This window comes from Hyla sarda, chromosome 9 (assembly GCF_029499605.1).
Source record: "Hyla sarda isolate aHylSar1 chromosome 9, aHylSar1.hap1, whole genome shotgun sequence".
Taxonomy (NCBI): Eukaryota; Metazoa; Chordata; class Amphibia; order Anura; family Hylidae; genus Hyla; species Hyla sarda.
Genome location: NC_079197.1, coordinates 59338042 through 59358880, shown reverse-complemented (window position 1 = coordinate 59358880; position 20839 = coordinate 59338042). Strand labels below are relative to the sequence as shown.

Sequence of the window (20839 nt, the reverse complement as noted above, 5' to 3'; positions counted from 1 at the left end):
CAGTACTTATTGGCTGCTGAATGCTACAGAGGAAATTCCTTTCTTTTTGAAACACAGATGACATCACAAGCAACCATGCATAGCAGATGTATGATAAGGGCAGCATGGTGGCTCAGTGGTTAGCACTGCTGCCTTGCAGTACTGGGGACTTGGGTTCAAATCCCACTAAGGACAACAATGAATAAAGCGTTATTATTATTATTATTATTATTATTATAATAATGTCACCAGAGAGAACTGTGCTCGTGATGTCATCAGAGAGCATTCCAAAAAGAAAATAATTTCCTCTGTAGTATTCAGGAGCTAATAAGTACAGGAAGGATTAAGATTTTTTAATAGAAGTAATTTACAAATATGTTTAACTTTCTGCCACCAGTTGATTTAAAAGAAAAAAGGTTTTCACTGGAGTACCCCTTTAAGGGGTGTAGTTTCCAAAATTGAGTTGAATGTGGGTGTTTTTTATTTGTTTGTTTCAGAACCGCTGTAATGATCAGCCACCCCTGTGCAAATCACCTCAAATGTACATGGTGTTCTCACTCCTGAGCCTTGTTGTGCGCCTGCAGAGCATTTTATGTCCACAAATGGGGTATTTCCATACTCAGAAGAAATTGCGTTACAAATTTTGGGGGTCTTTTTTTCCTTTTACCACTTGTGAAAATAAAAAGTATGGGGCAACACCAGCAAGTTAGTGTAAAAAATAAAACATTTTTACAATAACATGCTGGAGTAGACCTCAACTTTATCTTTTCATAAGGGGTAAAAGGAGAAAAAGCCCCCCAAAATGTGTTAGGCAATTTCTCCCGAGTACGGAGGTACCCCATATGTGGCCCTAAACTGTTTCCTTGAAATACGACAGGGCTCCGTAGTGAGAGAGCACCATGCGCATTTGAGGCCTAAATTAGGGATTTACATAGGGACGGACATAGGGGTATTCTACGCCAGTGATTCCCAAACAAGGTGCCTCCAGCTGTTGCAAAACTACCAGCATGCCTGGACAGTCAATGGCTGTCCGGCAATACTGGGAGTTGTTGTTTTGCAACAGCTGGAGGCTCCGTTTTGGAACAGTGCCGTACCAGATGTTTTTCATTTTTATTGGGGGGGGGGGGGGGGGGGGAGACTGTGCAGGGGTATATGTATATGTACTGTTTTACCCTTTATTTTGTGTAGTGTAGTGTAGTGTTTTTAGGGTACATTTAGACAGACGGGGGTTCACAGCGAGTTTACCACTGGGAGTTTGAGCTGCGGCAGAAAATTTGCTGCATCTCAAACTTGCAGTGAGAAACTCTCTGTACCCATTCCCACGGGGGGGGGGGGGGGGGGAACCTCCAGCTGCTGCAAAACTACAACTCTCAGCATGCAGTAAAAGCAGAGGGGCATGCTGGGACTTGTAGTTATGCAACAGCTGGGGCCATACTACTACAACTTCCAGTATGCCCTTTGGCTGTTTGTGCATGTTGGGGGTTGTAGTTATGCAACAGCTGGAGGCTCAATGGTTGCAAAACACTGAGGGCTTGTTACTTAACTCAGTGTTTCCCAACCCGTGTTCCTCCAGCTGTTGCATAACTACAACTCCCAGCATGAATGGTCTGTCAGTGCATCCTGGGAGTTATAGTTTTGCAACAGCTGAAGGCACACGGGTTGGGACTGAGTAAGGAAACAGACAATGTTTCCCAACCAGTGTGCCTCCATTGTTGCAAAACTTAAACTCCCAGCATGCCCAGACAGCCAAAGGGAATGCTGGGAGTTGTAGTTTTGCAACAACTGTAGGAGAACAGTTCGGAGACCACTGTGTAGTGGTGTCCAAACTGTAGCCCTCCAAATGTGGCAAAACTTCAACTCCAAGCATGCCCAGGCATGCTTGGTCTTGTAGTTCAGCAACATCTGAAGGGCCAGATGTTACAAAACTACAACTCCCAGCATGCCTGGACTGTCCGGGCATGCTGAGAGTTCTAGTTTTGCAACATCAGGAAGAGCACAGATTGGAGACCACTGCACAGTGGTCTCCAAACTGTGGCCCTTCAGATGTTGCAAAACTACAACTCCCAGCATGCCCGGACAGCCAATGGCTGTCTGGGCATGCTGGGAGTTGTAGTTTTGAAACTCCTAGAAGCAGCAGTGAAGATCACTTTACAGCGATCTTCACTGCTGCCTCTGATTCCGCCGCCGCTGCCTCCTCCACTTGCCTGCCGCTGGTCCCCGGTCCCTGCTGTCTGCACCGGTCCTGTGGTATGTCCCCCCGTAGCTCTAGGGGTCATCTTCCCTTACTCTACCTGGACTTCTAGGGGCGGGCAAAGCGGGGGATCTGAACTTCAACTCCCCCCCCCATCAGCTGAGACACATTGATTGGTCCACAGGGACCAATCATAGTGCTCGCTGACCAGGACCATTCACAGATGTTCCTGGGGGGGGCTTGCAGAAATTGTCTACCGCTGGTAACAGCGGGTCTTCTGCCTGTTAACCCGTGCGATGCAGCACATTACCGGATTAACTGAATGACTTATATAAACATCAGAATGCGCGAACTACCAGCATAACCTGACATTTATATAAGTCATTCTGTGAAAGGGGTTAAGGATGAAGCCCATTTTGAACTGAAAGGGGTACTCCGGTGGAAAACATTTTTTTTTAATCAACTGGTGCCAGAAAGTTATGGCTTCAATTAAAACATATTTGTCCTTCCAGTACTTATTAGCAACTGTATGCTACAGAGGAAATTCTTCATTTTTGTCTTCTCCACAGTGCTCTCTGCTGACACCTAATGCCCTTATCAGGAATTCTCCAGAGCAGGAGAAAATCCTCATAGCAAACCTATGCTGCTCTGGGCAGTTCCTGACATGGACAGAGGTGTCAGCAAAAAACACTGTGGACAAGACAAAAAAGAAATGTAAAAATAAAAGAATTTCCTCTGTAGCATACAGCTGCTAATAAGTACTGGAAGGATTAAGATTTTTAAATAGAAGTAATTTACAAATCTGTTTAACTTTCTGGCACCAGTTCATTTAAAAAAAAAAGGTTTTCCACCGGAGTACCCCTTTAACCTGTTAAGGACCAAGGGTGTACCTGTATGCCCTGAGTCTGATCCCGTTCTATGACGCGGGCCACGGGTTGATCAAAGTTGATCGCCACGTCTAAAGTGAAACTAAACTACCCCCGGCTAGCTCAGCGGGCTGTTCGGGACTGCCGCGGTGAAATCACGGCATCACGAATAGCATGAGGAGATGGAGAGCAGGAGGGTCCCCTTACCAGCCTCATGGTGTCCGATCGCAGAATGACTGCTCAGTGCCTGAGATCCAGGCATGAGCAGTCAAGCAGCAGAATCATCGATCAATAGTTTCCTATGATAAACCATTGATCAATGTACAAGTTCAGTGTGTGCAGTGATAAAGATCATTTAACCCCTTCCCTAATAAAAGTTTGAATAACCCCCCCCCCCTTTTCCCATAAAAAAAAGCAGTGTAAATAAAAATAAATATATGTGGTATCGCCGCGTGCGGAAATGTCAGAATCATAAAAATATATTGTTAATTAAACCGCACGGTCAATGGCATATGCACAAAAAAAATCCAAAGTCCAGAATAGTTTATTTTTGGTCACTTTTATATCATGAAAAAATTACTGCTTGTGGGACTATGTGGAAGAACCAGAGAGGCTTCCCTTTTGTACAGACACCTATGCCCAAGGGTGAGTCCCGTGCCCTTACCCATGAAAACCTGTTGCTGGTCAGGTATAAGAATAAGAGGGATGTCCTTATGCTGACATCAATTCATGGTAACGGCAGCTCACCTGTTCCTGTGCGAGGTACCACTACAACGGTCCTCAAGCCTGATTGTATTCTGGACTACAATCAGCATATGGGGGAGTTGATCTTTCTGATGAAGTCCTCAAGCCATACATCGCCATGCGGAAAACACGGTTATGGTACAAAAAAGTTGTGGTCTACTTGCTACAGGTTGCCATGTACAACTCTTTTTTACTGTCCCAGTACACTGGCAACACAGGGACATTCCTCAAATTCCAAGAAGAAGTCCTAAGGGCGCTGATCTTTGCTGACCGGGAAAGAGCAGGCTGGACTTCCCAAGAAACTGGAAATATAGATGCCAGGATCGTCAAAGGCAAACACCTTCCAGGTGAAGTCCCCCACACTGGAAAGAAGGGACGATCCCAGAAAAAATGCAGAGTGTGTCGCAGGAGGGGGATTTGGACTCAATGTGACACTTGCCCTGATCATCTGGGCCTCTGCATTAAGGATTGCTTCAGGGAGTATCACACTTCCATGCAGTACTACATTTTCCCTTTTCATTTTAATTTTCCATAATTTCACCCCAATGTACCAAGTCCATAGTACATTCCAAGTTTTAACCCCATAAACCACTAAATTGACCAAAAAACTTTTATAAAAAAAAAAAAATAATAACTGGTAAGACCTCTGGGTGTATTTTTTTAAAAAAATGGGTCATGGGTCACTGAGTCACTATCATCGGGGACTTTTTGTGTTGCCTTAAATGCGCAGCACTCTCTTTCCACCTGAGCGGGGTGCGCATTTGAGGCAATAGGTTAGGGGCGGCCACACACATCACATTCCCAGAATGATGATTCAGAGCATAGGGTTTGGGGTGGGCATATTTTTTAGTTTTGGCTATGCTTTGGGCCATCATTCTGGGAACATAACCTGTTTTGTAATTTCATCTCCCACTGTACCCCTTGTTAGTAATTTACCCCATGTAATGATCCTTTAGGGGGGTCCCGCTGTTCTGGCTCCATAGGCAGCTATGCAGAAGCTCAATGCACTTACTGAGCTCCTGCACTTCCAAGACAGGTGTGTGCACCCGCAGAGCTGTATACACCCAGATATGAGGTATGTCCTTGCTCCAAAGAAATGTATTTACAAATTCATGGTGACATTTTCTCCTGTTACCACTTGGGAAAATGAAAAATTTGGGGTAACCCCAGCATTTTAATGTAAAAAAATCTAATTTTTCCTTTTCACATCCCACTTTAATGAACATTTATCAAACACCTAAGTGGTGTTAAGGCTCACTGTACCCCTTGTTACCTTCCTTGAGGGGTGTAGTTTCCAAAATAGTATGCCATGTGTTTTTTTTTTTTTTTTTTTGCTGTCCTGGCACCATAGGGGCTTCCTAAATGGGACATGCCCCCCAAAAATCGTTTCAGCTAAATTTGCTTTCCAAAAGCCAGATGTGACTCCTTCTCTTCTGAACATTGAAGTGCACTTGACATCCACACATGGGATATTTTCATACTCAGAAGAGATGGGGTTACAAGTTTTGGGGGGCATTTTCTCCTATTGCCACTTGTAAAAATTAAAAATTTGGGGGAAAACCAGCATTTTAGTGTAAAATAAATAAATGATTTACACATGCAACTTTAACGAAAAGTCGTCAAACACCTGTAGGGTGTTAAGGCTCACTGTACCCCTTGTTACATTCCTTGAGAGGTATAGTTTCCAAAATAGTATGTCATGTGTTTTTTTTTCTTGCTGTCCTGGCACCATAGGGGCTTCCTAAATGGGACATGCCCCCAAAAACCATTTCAGCTAAATTTGCTTTCCAAAAGCCAAATGTGACTCCTTCTCTTCTGAGCATTGTAGTGCACCCGCAGTGCACTTGACGTCCACACATAGGGTACTTTCACACTCAGAAGAGATGGGGTTACAAATTTTGGGAGGCATTTTCTCCTATTAACCCTTGTAAAAATTTTAACTTTTGGGAGAAAACCAGCATTTTAGTGAAAAAAAAAAATGCATTCACACATCCAACTTTAACAAAAAGTCGTCAAAGACCTATCGGGTCTTCTGGCTCACTGTACCCTTTGTTACATTCCTTGAGGGAGGTAGTTTCCAAATTAGTATGCCAAGTGTTTTTTTTTTTTTATCCCTTGTTACATTCCTTGAGGGGTGTAGTTTCCAAATTAGTATGCCAAGTGTTTTTTTTTTGTTGTCCTGGCACCATATGGGCTACCTAAATGGGACATGCCCCCCAAAAACCTTTTCAGAAAAACTCACTCTCCAAAATCCCATTGTCGCTCCTTCCCTTCTGAGCCCTCTAGTGCATCCACAGAGCACTTGACATACACATATGAGGAATTTCCTTACTCGAGAAATTGGGTTATACATTTTAGGAATATTTCTCTCCTTTTACCACTTGTAAAAATTCAAAAACTGGGTCTACAAGAACACGCGAGTGTAAAAAATGTAGATTTTGAATTTTCTCTTTCACTTTGCTGCTATTCCTGTAAAACATTTAAAGGGTTAACACAGTTTCTGAATGTCATTTTGAATACTTTGAGGGGTGCAGTTTTTATAATGGGGTATTTTTAATATGAAGGCCCTTCAAATCCACTTCAAACTGAATTCAGATTTTGAAAATTTTGTGAAAAATTGGAAAATTGCTGCTGAACTTTGAAGCCCTCTGAGGTCTTCCAAAAGTAAAAACATGTCACCTGATTGATCATTGATTAAGCGCAGGTGCGCAAAACAATTCGTTGACTGAGCATTGCTGGATGACCGGCTCACATTAAATCACCCATAACTTACCTGAAGTGCCTCCGTATCTTCTTTATCCAATGTCAACTTTATGATGCCAAAATAAAGTAGACATATTGTATATGGGAATCAATATATCATTTATTTGGAATGTTTATTTTCCATACAAGCAGAGAGCTTCAAAGTTAGAAAAATGCTAAATTTTAAATTTTTTCATCAAACTTTGGAATTTTTCCACCAAGTACCGTATTTATCGGCGTATAACACACACATTTTAGGCTTCAATTTTTAGCCTAAAGTCTACCTGCGTGTTATACGCCGATATGCTGATGCAGTTCAATGATTTAAAGCGGGCGCTTTAAATTAATGAACTGCAGCGGCTTTGCAGGTGCAGAGACAGCCAGCACTGCCGGCTTCTCTGCCCCTGCCTGCCCTGGCGTCTAGAGCCCTGCTGCCGGCCCTTCTCTCCCCCTGGCTATCGGCGCCGCTGCCCGTTCTCTCCCCCTGACTATCGGTGCCGGCACCCCATTGCCGGCGCCGATAGCCAGGGGGAGAGAAGGGGCAGTGGCACCCATTGCCGGCACCGCTGCCCCGTTGCCTCCCCCCATCCCCGGTTGCATAATTACCTCTTGCCGGGGTCGGGTCCGTGCTGCTTCAGGCCTCCGATGTGCGTCCCCTGCGTCGTTGCTATGCGCTTCACGGTGCCGGCAATGGGTGCCGCTGCCCCTTCTCTCCCCCTGGCTGTCGGCGCCGCTGCCCCATTGCCGGTGCCGCTTCTCTCCCCCTGGCTATGGGCGCCGGCAATGGGGCGCCAGCACCGATAGTCAGGGGGAGAGAACGGGCAGCGGCGCAGATAGCCAGCGGGAGAGAAGAAGCAGCAGGGCTCTAGACCCCAGGAAAGGCAGGGGGAGAGAAGCGGGCAGCGACGGCCTCTCTCCCCCTGCCTTTCCTGGGGGTGTATCGGGGTATACACGCGCACACACACACACCCTCATTTTACCATGGATATTTGGGTAAAAAACTTTTTTTACCCAAATATCCTTGGTAAAATGAGGGTGCGTGTTATAGGCCGGTGCGTGGTATACCCCGATAATTACGGTATCTACAAAAATTTACCACTAGCATAAAGTAGAATATGTCACAAAAAAGCAATCTTGGAATCATAATGAAAAATAGATGTATCCCAGAGTTATTAATGCTTAAAGTGACAGTGGTCAGATGTGCAAAAAACGCTCTGGTCCTTAAGGTGAAAATAGGCTTGGTCCTTAAGGGGTTATAGGAGATATCCAGTGGTGAAAAACTTAGGATAGGGGAAAAGTTTCAGATCGCAGGGGGTCCTACTGCTGGGGCCCCCCGCGATTTCCTGTACCGAGCCCCGACAGCCCGTGGGAAGGGGGCGTGTTGACCACCGCACGAAGCGGCGACTGACACGCCCCCTCAATACAACTCTATGGCATAGCTTCTTTTTTTTTTATATATATTGTGAGACAGTGACAGGCAGAGTTATTGAGGGAATGTATATTTCTCCTAGGATGCTCTCCTATGCTGCTTTAGGCAGCTTGTGGACAGATATGTGTCACCGAAATGCCTGGGTTTCGGTGAAGGAAAACCGAAGTTATGTGTGTCAGTGATACTATGTTACTGGCACATTCTAGTTGTAGTATAGCGGATCCAACCCGCTTAATCCGGGTAGGTTTTCCTGGAGTGACCAAGTGCCGGGTGGGAGGTCACTCCCACATACCAGGTGAGGCTGATTGCAGGCTCCATAAAACCTGGGTCTGCAGGCCTGAGTGCGGCTGCTGGAATGCTAAGAACCATGATGTAAGTGGCCGTGTTCTACTGTTTTGTTTCACGTTCGGGGGCACCTAGTGTGTCTCTAGTATAGTTAGGGTCGTACCTTGTTTAGTCAGAGCTCAGCCGAGCAGGTGTTTATTTTGTATGTTTGGCCTGATGTTAAGGCTGTATTGTTGTGTTGACACTTAAAATAAACCCAGGCACAGCCTGGACTTGGACTTTACCTACAGTGTCCCTGTCTCTACTTGTGAAGCCCAGGCTGCCAAGCGACATTTGATGCTGTCCCTCTCACAATATATATATATATATATATATATTTTTTTTTTTTTACATTTCCTATATTTTTATTTTTATTCTTTTCTATTTTATTTTATTTATATTTATTTTTATTTATTTTCTTATTTTTATTTTTACTATTATTTTTATTCTTATCTTTGTATATTTCTTATTGGTATTATCACCACTATTATGTATTTAATTTATATTTATTTACGGTATTATTATTATTATCCACATATTTTTATATTGGGCATTATCTATTTGTAGTTTTATTTATTTCCTGTTATGATTAAGCTGATATTATGGTTTCTAAATTCTTTTATTTTTTATTTAATATATTATTATGGATGTATTCTCCATGTTTTACTTTTCACTAAATCCATCCCACATTTTGAGAAAAATCTCACTTAAGTTGCAGGTGTTGTACTTCCAGACCATATATAACCTCACATAATCCACCATTTCACCATATCATTCACCACTGAGGAAGGGATTAGAGCGGTGTATGCTCATTTTTATACCCAGAAACGCGTTTGAAATTTATTTATTTTCGCAGATATAGATCAAACCACCTTAGAAAGATATCGGTTAAGCCTCATAATTAATGTGGGGTACGAACCTTTATGAATTTAGTATTTTCTGTAATTGCCGGATTATCAGTTCCATCTTAATGCCGGATTACTGGATTTATCCATTTTTACCCTAATATTGGGGACTTGTTTCCACATAAGACAATTCAGTTTGTCATTCAACAATTCAGTTTGTTATTTAACGGACATACCGGATCATTGGACTAATTTTCCAGCATTCCTGGGAATTCATCTTTCAGCGTTCCTGGGAATTCATCTGTGCGGGGACTTTTCCATTGGCTGTCATTCATACAAGCTTTCAAGTTACATCGCCATCGCAACCGTTACATCACTGTGAAGCAGGCAGAGTCCAACTGATCAGTTGACTGCCAGACACGTGACCACCCACCCGCTACGTCAGACGCCGGGAGCTCGCGGCGACGGTTGCACTTGCCGGTGCTCCAGCCGTTCTTAGCTAGAGCAGAACGATCATCAGTCCTGTTCCATCGCGGAGTGGGTGAGTGGCACATTAGTGCATGTGTCGTTCCTATTAATATCTTGGCACAGCAGGTCCTACCAGCCGTACTTCCAGTCACTTGTTACCGTTGTTACCCTGCCATAGGTACTTAACAACCCCCGCACAGGATCCCCAGTTATACTGCTGGACAATCTATCCATTGTACACACATTTATTTTTTCAGAATGGACGCTGATATCCACATAGGACAAACTCCTTTTTCTTTACAGGTTTGCTACTACTATTATCACAGCTGTTTGAATATACATCACTACTTATTCTATCATTGTGTCACATTTATATATTGTTACATTATGTAGTATTAATTTTTGTATATAGTTTCAAACGCTGTTCTTATGATCGATCACAGTGAAATACCAATAGTCATATAGATATATTTCCAAGGTTTATTGGTGATAGAATAACTAACACAATAATATCTATATATTTTATATGCAGCCGTAGGGCCCTGCGGCTGCAATTCTTTTGATCTATTTTTCATAATTTTATAATTTATAATTTTATTACTATTTAATATTGTTTGATTTTTTTAGTATTACCGTATTTTTCGCCGTATAAGACGCACTTTTTCTTCCCCAAAACCGGGGGGAAAAAGTCGGTGCGTCTTATATGGCGAATACACCCCTATGGCGGCGGTCCCTGCGGCCATCAACGGCCGGGACCCGCGACTAATACAGGACATCACCGATCGTGGTGATGCCCTGTATTAACCCTTCAGACGCGGCGATCAAAGCTGACCGCCGCGTCTGAAGGGAAAGTGACACTAACCCGGCTGTTCAGTCGGGCTGTTCGGGACCACCGTGATTTCACTGCGGCGGTCCCGAACAGCCCGACTGAATAGCCGGGTAAGTGCTTACAGGACACCGGGAGGGACCTTACCTGCCTCCTCAGTGTCGACTCCGTTCAGGGATCCCCTGTATGGCCAGCGCTCTCCTTCCTCGTCATCACGTCGTCGCGTACATGCGTCGGCGTGCATAACGACGTGATGGCGGCGACGGAGATTGAGGATACCCGGCCGGCAGCAGAGACGTTCCGGAACGACGGGGACACGGCGACAGCGATGGAGCGACATCCAGGGCAGCAGTGACGGGTCCGGAGCGGCGGGGACACGTGAGTATTACCTTCTATGCAGTGGTCTTCAATCTGCGGACCTCCAGATGTTGCAAAACTACAACTCCCAGCATGCCCGGACAGCCAACGGCTGTTTTGCAACATCTGGAGGTCCGCAGGTTGAAGACCACTATTGGGTTCAAAATCTTTACTTTTTTAGATTTTGCACCTATAAATTGGGTGCGTCTTATATGCCGGTGTGTCCTATAGGGCGAAAAATACGGTAAACATTTTATATTGGTCTGGAAGTCTACATTTCTTTTCCATACTGAACTACTCATCCATGGTACAGTCTTTTTGAGTGGTTATGCTGAGGACTGAGTAACCCTTTTTTGTATGATACAAGTTGCCATCCTTGCAGAATGTTAGAGTCTCTGCCATACAGCCAGATGTTGCAAGCGAGAAGAGTAATTGAGGGTGATACAATATTGGAGCGATCATTAGAATGTATGACAACTGACTTTTTACACAGTGGCTCTCCCAAGACAATAGTGGATAAACACAAACAGACGGTGTCTCACATGGCGAGAGAATCTACACTCATGGCTAGACCAAAAAAGACACAAGCCAAAATCCCATTTACTTCCACATATTCCGTGTGCAGCGGACAAATTTCTAAGATTATAAATAAACATTGGCATATATTGAGCCATAGTTTCAAAAATATACAATAATTTTCTTCTAACCCAATAATGTCTTACAGAAGATCAAGAAATCTCAAAGACAGACTGGTGAGATCATACACTGGCTTGGGAGGTGGAATAAGACAGACTACTATTGGAGCTTCAAAATTGGGCTCCTTTCCATGTTTATCGTGTGTAAACTGCTCATTAATGGCTAAGGGTTCTGGCTTTATCCACCCCGCAACACAGCATTCCTATACACTAAAATATTTTCTTACCTGCGACTCCACATGGGTCATTTACGTTTTGTATTGTCCATGAAAACTATTTTACGTTGGACAAACAACATGGAATTTAAAAACAAAGAATCAACAACCATCGCTATAGTATAAGGAAATCTAAACTTGATTTGCCAGTTTCGAAACACTTCTGTGAAAAGGGCCATGGGGAACGAGAATTAAAATTTATGGCGATTGACCATGTATCCATCCCAGGAAGAGGGGGGATAGGCTAGCATTATTACACAAAAGAGAGCTATGGTGGATACACCAACTAAATTGTTTAAGCCCTTATGGCCTTAATGTCGAATTTAATGCTATTTAAAACACACAATTGTAACCCGGAATTGTTGACTTTGAATTCAGTATATACCAAGGTGGTTCTAGATAATTAATTTTATTATTGTTTATGTTTTTACAGATCTTGATACAAGAAAATATAAAGAATTTTGTGAAGGAGGACGCCACTCGCTCTGTTCATTAAATTTTTTATTACATTTTTTGTTAATTTGAAGTAGGACATGTGGGAGCTGACAACCGCAATTGTAAATTTTGCCTGGTAGCACTGTGGTTACAAAAATAAAAAATGTTTTCTTGGTATGCACTATAGTCATATACACACTTTTATTTGTTTTTTATTTATTATTTTATATTGTTATGGTTATTTGATGTTTTTTTTTTATTAAGGGAGCTGATATATACACGGACCATAGGGATCCGAGACACTGGGACAGCCCGTCTAAACTGCTTGCAAGGGTGCCATTGGAGGGGCAGGGCAGTGCTGAAAAGCAGGCGCACTCCCAACCAGGTGGTAGGGGGTAGATTTGGTGGCCAGGGGCCTCTGCTGGGTCTCTGACACCTAAGCTCCCCGGTAACTATGGGTCCCTGGTCCTTCAAGGAGGGCCGGGACCAGTGGTTCTATAAACCAGGGAGTTTCCCTCTTTCCCTCTAATATAGAGTTGCAATATTACATTTATTGAAGGTATTGTCGAAAAACGGTAGCACCGGTCCATGCTGATTAATCAGTTTTCCCTTTTATCTTCTCTTTATTTCATTCTTTATTTCATATTATTTTATTATTATTTTAATCTTTTTATTATTTTCATATTTGTTATATTTTTTTGTCTATTTAATGTAATAATTTATTATTAGTAGTTCTTTTATTTTGTTTATTATTTATTTATTTCTATTTTTTTTATAATTTTTTTTTTATTTTTGTCATTTTATTTATTTACACATTTTTTTTATTTTTTTTTTCATTTTCCATATAGTTTGTCCCCACATATAAATTTTATTGTTTTACACAAGACATTTTATGTACACAAAATATATCTTGACACTTAGTACGTTATTGTTTTGGCACTAGATAAATATTTACACACACATATACTCTTTATATTATAACTCTATACACACTTAAAATTTGATGCGATTTTGAAGACCATAGAAGCAGATCCAGGTGATTTCTAGTTTGGTATTTCACATTAGAGCAGCTCCCACATTGTTTATTTAGTTGTTATGGCAACCTGGATCACATGAGTGATGTGGCCGGCGTCATATAGTGATTGCTTAGCCCGGAGAGGCGATCACGTGACGCACGATCACATGACACGTTATGTGCCCCGGAAGCCTTGGAAATTAGTCTATCTTGTAAGTACACACATGCGCAATGCATTTGTGTACAAACGAATGCCGCCATCTTCCAATACAGAGCGGGTGAGTGATCCCTCCTGATTGTTATGCATGTATATTAATTGTAAATATTATACAGCTGCACAGTTTATTGATTGTTTACATGGAGCAGCATATTTCAAGCGTTACTGTTTTTAACTGCACACGATATGAATATCATGCACTTTTTAATGTACATACCGTATTTATCGGGGTATACCACGCACCGGCCTATAACACGCACCCTCATTTTACCAAGGATATTTGGGTAAAAAAAGTTTTTTACCCAAATATCCATGGTAAAATGAGGGTGCATATGTGTGCATGCGTATACCCCGATACACCCCCAGGAAAGGCAGGGGGAGAGAGGCCGTCATTGCCCGCTTCTCTCCCCCTGCCTTTCCTGGGGTCTAGAGCCGTGCTGCTGCAGCTTCTCTCCCGCTGGCTATCGGTGCCGCTGCCCGTTCTCTCCCCCTGACTATCAGTGCCGGCGCCCCATTGCCAGCGCCGATAGCCAGGGTGAGAGAAGCTTCAGGGTCCGCGCTGCTTCAGGCCTCCGGTGTGCATCCCATGCGTCGTTGCTATGCACTGCATGGCGTGGCGCAATGACGAGTGACGTCTTTGCGCCGCGCAGCACATAGCAACGACGCAGAGGATGTACACCGGAGGCCTGAAGCAGCGCGGACCAGACCCCGGCAACAGGTAATTATGCAACCGGGGATGGGGGGAGGCAACGGGGCAGCGGCGCCGGCAATGGGTGCCGCTGCCCCTTCTCTCCCCCTGGCTGTCGGCGCCGCTGCCCCATTGCCGGCACCGTTTCTCTCCCCCTGGCTATCGGCGCCGGCAATTGGGCGCCGGCACCGATAGTAAGGGGGAGAGAATGGGCAGCGGCGCCGATAGCCAAGGGGAGAGAAGGGCCGGCAGCAGGGCTCTAGACCCCAGGACAGGCAGGGCCAGAGAAGCTGGCAGCTCTGGCGGTCTCTGCACCTGCAAAGCCGCTGCAGTTCATTGATTTAAATCACCCGCTTTAAATCATAGATCTGCAGCGGCTTATCGGCGTATAACACGCAGGTAGACTTTGGGCTAAAAAATTTTGCCTAAAAAGTGCGTGTTATACGCCGATAAATACGGTATGTACTCTTAAGATGTGTTATATAGGGCACTTATGTAATTTTTCACGTGTTTTCTGACATTTTGTAATGATTATTGTTTAATGAGTGTATTGATTGCACGGGGTATAAGAAAGCCCTCAGTTTATTGTACCACTATGCTTGAAAAAAGCTCCATTGAGGGGCTGAAACGTCACTTGTATTGACATGATGGAATACATTTTTCACTTTTTTGAATCTCTTGGAGTGCTGCACCAATGGTTTTTCTATAAAATATATATGTATAAAATAGTGTGCAAATGGGAGAAGGAGAGAGGGAGGGGGGAAGGGGGGAAGGGGGGGAGGGGATAGGAAAGGGAAGGGAGGAAGAGGGGAGGGGGGGAAGGGAAGGAAGGGTGGGAATGGGATATGGAACCAGTGGAGGAACGTGTAATTAGTGGACAAATATACTTACAGGAAGGAAGTGAAGCTGTTGATCTCAAAGCTGGATCTCACAGGCTTCCGTAGCAGGCAGACAGGAGGTCAGGATCTGACTTCCTGCTGCCATAGCAACCAAGGATGACCCACAATCGTATCACAGTGCCACCGTTGGTGAACAGGGGGAGCGCACTCCCCCTGTCAACACCATAGATGTGTGATCAGGATTGATCACGGCATCTATGGGGTTAATCCTGCTGGGACCGGCGTGATCGCGGCCCCTGCAGCTGCAGGGAACTCCGGCAGTGATTGACAGCCACGGCAGTGCAAGAGATCTCTAGGACTTATGCATACGTCCCAGCGCGCGAACATGTCGGGTGCTGGGACGTATGCATACGTCCTATAGCGGGAAGGGGTTAATATATGTTGCCTTAAACAAGAAAGACAGTGAGGGGAATTTACTGCTGGATTTACAGCTGGGTTCACACCTAGTATTTTAGTCAGTATTTTTAGCCAAAACTGGAGAGAAACTGACACAGACAAAAACTATAATGGAAAGATTTCAACAGTGTTAAGTTAGACAGTGATTCATCAGTGTTTACTTAGACTTAGAACAGATTTATCAAAGTGAGTCATTATTTGATAAAACTATCACATATCTAGACTGTCTAATCTTACTTTAACCCCTTAAGGACTCAGCCCATTTTGGCCTTAAGGACTCAGACAATAAAATTTTTACGTTTTCATTTTTTCCTCCTCGCCTTCTAAAAATCATAACTCTTTTATATTTTCATCCACAGACTAGTATGAGGGCTTGTTTTTTGCGCGACCAGTTGTCCTTTGTAATGACATCACTCATTATATCATAAAATGTATGGCGCAACCAAAAAACACTATTTTTGTGGGGAAATTAAAACGAAAAACGCAATTTTGCAAATTTTTGAAAGGTTTCGTTTTCACGCCGTACAATTTATGGTAAAAATGACATGTGTTCTTTATTCTGAGGGTCAATACGACTAAAATGATACCCATTATTACATACTTTTATATTATTGTTGCGCTTAAAAAAAATCACAAACTTTTTAACCAAATTAGTACGTTTATAAACCCTTTACTTTGATGACCTCTAACTTTTTTATTGTTCCGTATAAGCGGCGGTATGGGGGCTCATTTTTTGCGCCATGATCTGTACTTTTTTTTGATACCACATTTGCATATAAAAAACTTTTAATACATTTTTTATAATTTTTTTTTAATAAAATGTTTTTAAAAAGTAGGAATTTTGGACTTTTTTTTTTTCGTTCACGCCGTTCACCGTACGGGATCATTAAAATTTTATTTTAATAGTTCGGACATTTACACACACGGCGATACCAAATATGTCTATAAAAAATTTTTTTACGCTTTTTGGGGGTAAAATAGGAAAAAACGGACGTTTTACTTTTTTATTGGGGGAGGGGATTTTTCACTTTTTTTTTAACTTTTACTTTTACATTTTTTTAATTTTTTTTTACACTTGAATAGTCCCCATAGGGGACTATTCATAGCAATACCATGATTGCTAATACTGATCTGTTCTATGTATAGGACATAAAACAGATCAGTATTATCAGTCATCTTCTGCTCTGGTCTGCTCGATCACAGACCAGAGCAGGAGATGCCGGGAGCCGGACGGAGGAAGGAGAGGGGACCTCCGTGCGGCGTTATGAATGATTGGATCCCTGCAGCAGCGCTCCGGGCGATCCGATCATTCATTCAAATCGTGCACTGCCGCAGATGCCGGGATCTGTATTGATCCCGGCACCTGAGGGGTTAATGGCGGACGCCCGCAAGATCGCGGGCGTCGGCCATTGCCGGCAAGTCCCTGGCTGCGATCAGCAGCCGGGATCAGCCGCGCATGACACCGGCATCCCTCCGATGACCGCGGTTATGCACAGGACGTAAATGTACGTCCTGGTGCGTTAAGTACCACCTCACCAGGACGTACATTTACGTCCTGCGTCCTTAAGGGGTTAAACTAACTAGTAGGTTGCTTATGTTACACCAGAATCAGGCACCAACATTAAAAACAGATAATAAATATGGTGCAATTCATGGAAGTCATAACTTTTGGTAAAATTCGGCCAGAATTTAGTAAATCTAATCTATAAAGTATAATAAGCAGAATATTGTGTTTACCACATTTTTTTTTTGAATATAGAATAGAGATATGTTAAGATGTATGTTTATTTGACAGAAGACTAAATTTGGTCTTAATTATCTGTAGTATTTCTATTATTATAGCTGCAAGAAGACTTTGCCATTTCTGGAGACATGCTTCTTGGGGAAGATACCTGTGTCCATGATGTTTCAGCTGTGCTCAAGGCATTTCTGAGAGACCTAAAGGATCCTCTTCTACCACAAGAGCTGTACAAAGCATTTATACACACTGCTGGTAAATACTTTCCTACATATTTATACAAATTTTGGTATGGAAATATTAAACCATGGTAATATATACTATTAAAGGGAATTTGTCATCAGATTTTAGCATATATAATGCATAGCAACGCATTGTATCTGGTAAAAATCTTCTTCCTCACGATCCCCGAGATATGTTCCTGCCTGCAGGGATAATGATGAGGATATATTCACCGGCCCTGTGAATAGTCCCCTGGTCGGGAAGCTATATTCACCTTGTCCCCTCGGCTTTGGCTGTAATCAGTGGCATTGCTATAGAGGTCTGATAGCCTGGGGGACCCGCTGCTGCCAGCACTCTCTCTTTTTTTTTTTTTTTTTTTTATTACCTTTGAATGATTAGGAGAGAAATGGATCAATGTCATGTATGCTAATATTGTGATCTACCACGCTAACTGCAACAGGGCTGATAGGTCACCAAAAAAATTGCAATCCCCAACATATTTTAGAAACATTGGAACATAGTTCTTTATTGAAAATGTAAATAAACACATAAAAAACACACACAAAAATAATGAGCACCTGCTCTCCCCACAACACACCAAAGTGGATATACGTAATCGCATAAAGATGGTGGACTTATTCAACACCTCAAAAAGTATGGGATGTGTAGGAACACAGGGTTGGTAAACGTACAGTAAAGGTGACAATTAATATAAATAAAGGAATATACATGCATAAGTAAGTACAACAGTCTGTATACAGTATAAACAACACAAGAATAAAAAAGAAAGCAGTCAGCCATATGTTATTAACCATCCACAGAGGCGTGTAACCCTTAATTTATGTCATAAATTAGTAAACCTGAGGGATGCACCCAAATTTCGTCCGCAGAAAATTATCGGCAGAAAATGTCCCTTTAGGCATTTATGGCTGAGTGAATTTTCCACCCATAATTTCAGGGGGCATGTTTAACCCCTAGAGGACACAGGGCATACAGGTACACCCTGAATGCCTGGTACTTAGCGAGTACTGCCACGGCTATGACACGAGTGCAGGAGCTTCACTGTCATCATAGACTGTGGGTCCCGGCTGCTATCAGTGATAACCCTGATGTCTGCCATTAACCCCTCAATATTGATCACAGCATCTGCGGTGTTGCCGGTGGCTGATCTGATCGCCCACAGTACGACCGCGGGGATCAGATCAGTTAAAATGGGAGCCGCAGACCTGCCTCCTGATGCCATTATGGTGTCTGCTCGATGGCAGACTAGAGAGGTATATCACAGATAACTTTGATCAGTGCTGTGCATATGCATAGCACTGATCAGTATCTGCAATCTAAAGATTGCAACAAATAGTCCCTTGTGGCTACTATAAAAGTTTATTAAAAAAAGTTCTAATACAAGAGAATAAGCATCTCCCTTAATAAAAAATAAAATACCCCTTTTGTCCTATTAAAGCAAAAAAAAAAAAAAGTAATATATTTGGTATTGCCGGGTGCGGAAATGTCCGATCTATAACAGCATTATGTAAATGATCCTGTACGGTGAAGGGTCTAAACAAAAGTCCAAAAATATGGATTTTTAAATTAATACTTCCTCATATTACTTTTAAACCTTTGCCCCACTAATTTAAAACAAGGTCCTCAATGGTAGTTTTTCTTCTTTTAAATGTACTCTCCTTCTTTATCGTGTTGACTCCCTTTATGTATTTAAAACGTTTCTATCACATCCCCTCTGTTACAGTGTGCGCTCCGGTCCCCGCTCCTGGACCTGAGCGCTCACTGCCTCTGTCCTGGCCCGCGACATTCCTGCGCAAACCGGTCAGACACGCTGACCGGGAGCACAGTTATTCCCGACGGGGATGCGGTTAGCGTGGCGGGAGGTTCCCGCTCACGCGCCGCATCCCGATATTGTCCCCTACCTTCTACGGCTCCACGTCGCTCCTCTGTTCCCTCCGCTCTCTAGGGCGCGCACATGCCGGCTTCATGAAATTTAAAGGCCCAGCGCACCATTGATTGGTGCCTGGCCCAAAGTCAGTTATAAATGTTTCCTGCCCCTTCCTGTCCTTGCCAGATCTTCATGCCTTGTGCCAAGAGAAAGCGTTCCACATTATTAAAGTCTTCCCTGCCTGTTGCCGACCCTTGCCCATGATCACCGCCTCTGAATCTGTGCTGCCTGCCTAGACCTGTTGCTAGTGACTACCACTTCTGATCCTGTGCCGCCTGCCCTGACCTTTGCTAAGTCTGACTACACTCCTGCCTGTTCCTCCTGTACCGCGCTTATCTCAGCAACCAGAGGAGTTGAGTCGCTACCTGGTGGAACGACCTGGGGGCTACCTGCTGCAGCAAGACCATCCCGCTTTGCGGCGGGCTCTAGTGAAGACCAGTAGCTCCTTAGATTCCGTTCCTCGGGTATGACCCACGCCATCACTCCTCTGGTCCAGTGGATCCACCTCCAGTCACCTGTCCGGACCGTTACAGTAATATCCGGCCATGGATATCACTGAGGTACCTCTTCCTAGCCTTGTGGATCTCACTACCATAGTGGCTCAACAGATGCAGCAGATTGCCCAGCAAGGTCAACAGCTGGCCCAGTTGACCGCCATGGTGCAGCAGCTCCTGCCTGTCCAGCAACAGCCGTCACCTCCGCCTATGCCGGCTGCTACTCCTCAGCCAGCAGCCATCTCTTCTTCCAGAATCCGCTTGTCCTTGCCTGACAAGTATGGCGGAGATCCGAAGCAGTGCCGTGGGTTCCTGTCGCAGTGCTCACTCCACCTCGAATTAATGGCCGACCAGTTTCCGTCTGAACGTGCCACGGTGGCCTTCATTCTCAGTCTGTTAACCGGGAAGGCCCTGGCCTGGGCTACACCTTTGTGGGACCGCTCTGATCCAGCCACTACCTCCGTCCGGAATGTTTGCCAAGAGTTCCGCAGTGTATTCGAGGAACCTGCCCGGGTGTCCTCTGCAGAGACTGCTTTGCTGAACCTGACCCAAGAAGGTTATGCCGTGGGTGATTACGCCATCCAATTCCGCACTCTTGCCTCCGAGTTGAATTGGAATGATGATGCTCTATGTGCCACGTTTAAGAAGGGATTATGCAGTGAAATCAAGGACGTCCTGGCGGCATGTAAGATGCCATCTACCCTTAGTGAGCTTATACTGCTGGCCACTAGGATTGACAGACGTTTCCTGGAGAGAAAAGAGGAACTTCTGCATGAAAAGGAGAAAGCTCGTCCAAGACGCTATCCTCAGCTGGCTACGGTTTTTCAGTGTCCACCGCAACCCTTCTCTGGGCCTCCCGCCGTGGAAGCCATGCAGGTGGATCTGTCTCGATTGACCACTCAAGAACGGAGTCGTCGTAGAAATGAGAATCTGTGTCTGTACTGCGCCAGTACCGAGCACTTCCTTAGAGACTGTCCTCTCCGTCCTCCGCGTTCGGGAAACGCACGCACCTAGTGAACGTGGGAGAGGCGTTGCTAGATGTGGATTCCTCTTCTCCACGTCTTACATTATCTATACAGCTCACCGTGCCCGCCAAGTCTACCTTC

General features: G+C 44.0%; 1 protein-coding gene across 1 annotated transcript in view; it reads left to right on the top strand.

Moving 5' to 3' along the window:
- LOC130291605 (rho GTPase-activating protein 6-like) overlaps positions 1–20839 on the top strand; it is an 851736-nt gene that overhangs the window by 598343 nt on the left and 232554 nt on the right. The window contains exon 8 of the mRNA XM_056540562.1: positions 17174–17324. Within this exon, the coding sequence (XP_056396537.1) occupies positions 17174–17324 (151 nt within the window). The remainder of the gene's footprint in view (positions 1–17173; positions 17325–20839) is intronic.